Source organism: Poecilia reticulata, linkage group LG11, assembly GCF_000633615.1.
Source record: "Poecilia reticulata strain Guanapo linkage group LG11, Guppy_female_1.0+MT, whole genome shotgun sequence".
Classification (NCBI taxonomy): Eukaryota; Metazoa; Chordata; class Actinopteri; order Cyprinodontiformes; family Poeciliidae; genus Poecilia; species Poecilia reticulata.
The window spans coordinates 244,178-249,657 of record NC_024341.1 but is presented as its reverse complement, the minus strand read 5'-3'; the positions used below and the strand labels follow the sequence as shown (position 1 = coordinate 249,657).

The 5,480-nt window shown below is 36.6% G+C and overlaps 1 protein-coding gene across 5 annotated transcripts in view; it reads right to left on the bottom strand.

Annotated features, from left to right (window-relative positions):
* Positions 1 to 5,480, bottom strand: part of LOC103471921 (death-associated protein kinase 2) — a 34,896-nt gene that overhangs the window by 18,146 nt on the left and 11,270 nt on the right. For all 5 annotated transcript variants that reach the window (XR_001777081.1, XR_001777079.1, XR_001777082.1 and 2 more), the window contains exons 5-9: positions 5,320 to 5,458; positions 5,110 to 5,239; positions 3,667 to 3,715; positions 3,451 to 3,477; positions 1,050 to 1,202 (exon numbers count right to left, since the gene is read on the bottom strand). Coding sequence is in view for 1 of the 5 variants with exons in the window: in XM_008421197.2 (XP_008419419.1) it covers positions 1,050 to 1,202; positions 3,451 to 3,477; positions 3,667 to 3,715; positions 5,110 to 5,239; positions 5,320 to 5,458 (498 nt within the window). In the remaining 4 variants the exon portion in view is untranslated. The remainder of the gene's footprint in view (positions 1 to 1,049; positions 1,203 to 3,450; positions 3,478 to 3,666; positions 3,716 to 5,109; positions 5,240 to 5,319; positions 5,459 to 5,480) is intronic.

The following is a 5,480-nucleotide window of genomic DNA, read 5'->3' as shown; positions in this document are numbered from 1 at the left end:
AGATAGATAGATAGATAGATAGATAGATAGATAGATAGATAGATAGATAGATAGATAGATAGATAGATAGATAGATAGATAGATAGATAGATATGTGAAAGGTGTTTCAACAATTACGATTTCCGAAACTACTGCATCTGGGTGTTGATGTCATTTGTCTTTAAATGATTAATCTGAGCCCTTCAGAGTGGACTCTGTAGGGCTGTGGGCCGTGGGCCCTACATGGGCCCTAGATGGGCAAACCCATGTAGGGTCACAGCCCACATGGGTTTGCCCATTTAGGGCCCATGTAGGGCCCACGTAGGCTGTGGCTTTACATGGGCAAACCGTGGGGCCACCGTGGAACCCGCGGACAAACCCATATGGGACCCATCTGTCTGCCCTCCTTTCTTGTACATCCATATGGGGCCCACCTAGGCATGCTGGCAGGGTTCTTGGCAAAGACATGGTGTTTAATAAAGTCAAATAATCTTTTTATAGGGCTTAGGCTGGTGGAAATTTAAAGTTTTAAAGCAGTTTCTGTTTGAATGCAGAACTCTATTGATATTTTTCTCCCATTATTTATCCCATGAGTAGAACAAAGAAGTTCAAATGGTACAATTTCTTTGTGCTTCTTTTTGCCCTTCTTGTGTATCAATACTACTTACACTGCTTATCATCATCATTATTATTATTATTAATAATATAGCTTATAAACTATTATTATTAATATAGCTTATAAACTGTTATCCTCCATTGTTATCCTCAAATGCAGGTGTATGTATTACATTCATTAAAAAATAAAGGTCAAAAACCAACTAAAAGCTGATATGGAGTAATAATGAATGACAAATTTCAAACAGACTGTGGGGTTGTACAATGAGGTCTAATTTAAAATATTCAAAACATGGAATCCATCAAACCAATGAGAACAGTTAAATGAACCTTTGATTTGTATTAAGGATTTAAAACTAGTGTTCCAGATTATTTACATCATTACTGCTGTTAAAGTTTAGTTTCTATTAAGTTTAATGCATGCACAAGATAGATACTGTACCTATGTTACATACTTGGGGTTTTTTATCAAAAGTTTCATGATGAAATCTTTGGCCATGGAGCTGGTCATGCTGAAGTAATGCTTATTAAACTGATAATCGGTAGCAATGACGTTCTTCAGAGTCTCTTCATCAGTCTCACCTTGGAATGGAGACAAACCACTCAATCTAAGGAGAGAAAGCACAGGATTAGAGAGACTACATTGTGTGCAGATCCCAGTACATTCATTCAAAGTGTTTCTGCCTGTTCATTTAAGTGGATCTTCTTTGGTCACATGATGTGATTTACAGGATTTGAATCTCAGAGTAAAGATTCGACCAACTTCTTTCTGAAGGAAGACAAGGAATTTAAGATCAGAGTCAGTAAGGTTCATCATTTTGTCTAATGTCCAGTAAAAGATACCTGAGCTGGTGTGCATACACATAGTTTTATAAACCTGAAAATTTTTGGCCTACACCATTTTTGCCTTTTGGGTGCACATACACTTGTTGTATCCTACACAATCCTTAGAGAGACCCCTGATATTGTGAAGGTTTAGCAGAGTTATCCATTAGACTTTGGTTGCTTTTACTCTGTCATGATTCATATTTTGTTCATTACTTTGATTCTGGTATTTGCATTTTACTAAGTTGTTTATTTTTGTGACTAATGGTGTTCCATACCCAGCTCATTGAGTTAGTTCTTTATTGTGTTCCTTTAATATATTGCTCTACATTTTTATTTTAAGGTTATTCTCTTTTATCGTTCAGTGTGGTTCTGTTCACAAAATATCTTGTTGTAGATTCATCAGATCCATTTGATTTGTTAAAACGAGATTGAGTGTTTATGAGTCACTTTCCCTCAGATTCAGAGTTTGGTCCTTCCCCAACAGTTAAAAGCCGGTCAGTTTAATTTCCTCATCAGATCCTTCCATTGTCCACTTCCTGACCTCACTTCCTGTTGCCTCAGTTGCATATCATTATTATTCTGTTTGCTTTATGTACTGCTATTGTAATCATGGGACAGCTGTTTTTATGTCTACCCTTAGGCCAACTGCACCTCAGAACTTTTTACTCTTGTTGGGTTCATTACTTGACCATTTTAAGGATTTGTTAACCTTAATTAACTCTGAGCTATAAAGCATTGTGACAAACCCAGCCTGACACACCTAAACTTAAGAGATAAATCCGTCATAATCAATGACCCATTTTGATGTCTTTTCCCTTTTTTACATGTTACAGCAGTTTAAAGGAGAAGCCCGAAAGATTTACTTTCACAACTGTAGCATTACAGTTACATCAAAAGAAAGGAAGATATAGGGCAAAAAGTTAAAAGGTAAAGGATAAAGAAGAACTATAGAGTATAGAGGAAATACAAGAATACACCGTAGAAGTCTGTTTCTACGCCTGCAGAAAAGACAAAAAGAACAGAGAATCAAGAAACTGCAGTGACAAACACCACATGCATTAAAATGTCAGTGGAAAGCACATGGTGGTACTAACTAATGAAAGATATAACCCAAGAAAGTGTATCTGTGAACTCCTGAATGTGTGTGACCAATTTCTTTAAAAACACAAAAGATAACCATTCGACAAACAGAACATACTTCAGCCCTAATGTGCTACTGGCTAAAACCCTAGCAAACAGATGTTTAGCTAAATCTGATGAATCTGTCAGGCCTCACTATTCTGGAATTTTTTCCTGTTTCCTATTTCAAGCACTGGTGATCACCCAGAAATGCTGGGGAAAAAAACAAAACAAAAAAAAACTTTGAAACACCTTCAAATAKTAGAGAAATGTCTATTTACTAAGAATATTTGCAGAATATTGTGTAAATGTATTTATTTTTCCTTTTGACTTGATTTGGCAAACTATTCATTTTTTAAAATTATTTTAATTTTAAAAAAGTAGAACTGGATACAACCATTTATTAAACTACACAAAGTTAGAGGCTCATATCATTTAGCTTTCAATACAATTAAAAAGTAAAATGCAGGTCATTTCTATATAGAAATCAGGTTAATACGTTTTATTAATACATTGTGTGTGTTTTTACAATGGAATCAATTTTTTTTTTTTCAAAACAAGAAAGTTTTTGTAACCCATGACTTTTTAACTTCACACTTGTGGCCCTTGTTGGAAAAGGTTCGAACACCTCTGCCTTATGCACTTTCTACTGTCCAGCTACTATTGAGTAAAGGCCAAGTGCCACTGAGGTCTTTAAAAAAATAAAAGACCAGGTCCTATATAAGCCAGGAATTAAAATTCAATCTAATGATATGGAGGCATCAAAAGACAACAGCATAATCTCTGATCAGATTGAAGTAAGTTCTCACAGTGTGCTCTGTGCCATGAAAAGAGGATGGAATACAAGTAGCAATGCAATGTTCAGTATTCATGTCTTACAAGTGAGCCAATAAAATAATACCAACTCACAGTATATAGGTAATTACTCCAATGCTCCTGAAGAAAAGAGAAACACAACATGCAGTCAATGGTTTGGAGTTCAGTTACTTCACAACAATAGTAGAAGTAAAGGAGTTTGGCGAAACCTTTTCACAACTGTATTTCAAACGTAACAAAGATCCAGGTTCACACAAGCAGAAGGTTGTCTGATCATGCTTAAAAGGTCATTCAGTGTCGAATTCTCACCACATGTCTGCTGCTGTGCTGAGAGGCTCGTTGCTGATCATCTCAGGCGCTAAAACAAACAGAAATCTCAGTTAAACTGGTGAACATTGAAGTCTGAAAACAAATATTTATGCATCAAGAAGACTGAAAGACCTCATGTGTTCACTAAACCTTTTGTGGAGAGTTTTAATTATGATAAACTTATTTGATTCTTCTTTTTTTGTGCTTGTGTCTTCTTTTCTGTAATTTATTGTAGCCTGTTGGTAAAATTAATGGTCCACTCTGGTGGACAATAAAGATCCACCCTATTCCATGCTTTATTTTCTCAATCTATTAGTATATTTATCTGGTTTTTCTGCTGTTCCAGTGCAGAGTGCTCTGTGCTCCTTGCAAGTTGCTGCTTGTACATGTTATACAAGCACTTAAATGTGTGGTTTCTTCTTTTTTTCAGTGTGTATATCTAGAAATACTGCTGCATGCTGTTTTCTAAAGCAAAAACAAGAAAAAAAAGTAATGAAAAACTGATGCTGTGAAGCTCAGTCAGAAGCTTGGGGCTGAAACAAACAACTGTAATAAATTAGTCTTCAATTTGAGTTTTACTGTTCTAAGTTGAGCTGAAGTAAAATGGGTTTATGTGACCAAATGAAGGAAATAAATGTGATTAAATGTAATTAATTGTTTCATGTGACTGGATGTGGATTTTCTGTGCTTTTATTTAATACGGTCACAATTTTTACAATTTTACATAATATCCCCGACTGATGTTATTAAACATACTGGAATAAATTAAAGTCTAAAACAATTAGTAGGAAACAAAAATTAATTTCAGAAATCAAATACTGGGCCAAAAGCAATACTTCAAAAGTCTTCCATAAAAATGGCTAAACCAGTGATACAACTGGTGTGCTATTTGCAGACTATACCTGTACTTGTATAGCGCTTCATTTAGTCCAGAGATACTTCACACTGCATTCAGTCATCCATTCACACGCTCATGATGGTAAGCACTGTAGGCACAGACTGCATGGGTCTCTCCTGCGTTCAGCATTTCATCAGCAGAGCAGAATCATTCCTGACAGAGTGTTTATAGTTGATGCATAGAAGAGGGTATGAAGCTAAGAGTGCACCAATCACCCTGCTGATAGGCCGCTTAGTTTGCCGTCACGGCTACAGCTCTGAAGTTTGTTTCTCACTCAAACTGGACGATTTAGAAGATGTTCTTACAGAAAAGAGGGCAGTCTGAAAGAGGCAAGGTTGCCGTGCGTTGGCACTACCTGTTGGGCCTTCTGACCACCACCAGCAGGCAAGGTGGATAATGTGTCTTGACAAAGGACACAATGCCAGAGGTGGACAGAGTAGAAATTGAAAAGGGCTCCTCCCACCATCACCACCATCCCACCATCACATGATCATTATGCAATGATCATGTGATCATTGCATAAAATATTTTTTTATTGTCCTTACCAATGTACTGGGGAGTGCCACTTGTGCTTCTGTACTCCTCTCCTTGGCAAAAATGGTGAGCCAAGCCAAAGTCAATGAGCTTAATGTTGGGGTGCGGGGAACCTTTATCCGACAACATGATGTTTTCAGGCTAAATTTGGAGTAGAACACATTTTTGTTATATGACATTGTAGTGAAAAGTGGTTTTTCAAAATGCCATGTTGATGTTACCTTTAAGTCGAAATGGGCAATGTTGTTCTTGTGCATGAACTTCAGTCCTTCCAGGATTTGCTTTAGAAACTCAATGGCCTCACATTCCAATAGGTTCTCCTTCTCAGCAATGAAGTCAAACAACTCTCCTCCACTAACACTAAAATGTTAAACAGAAGACT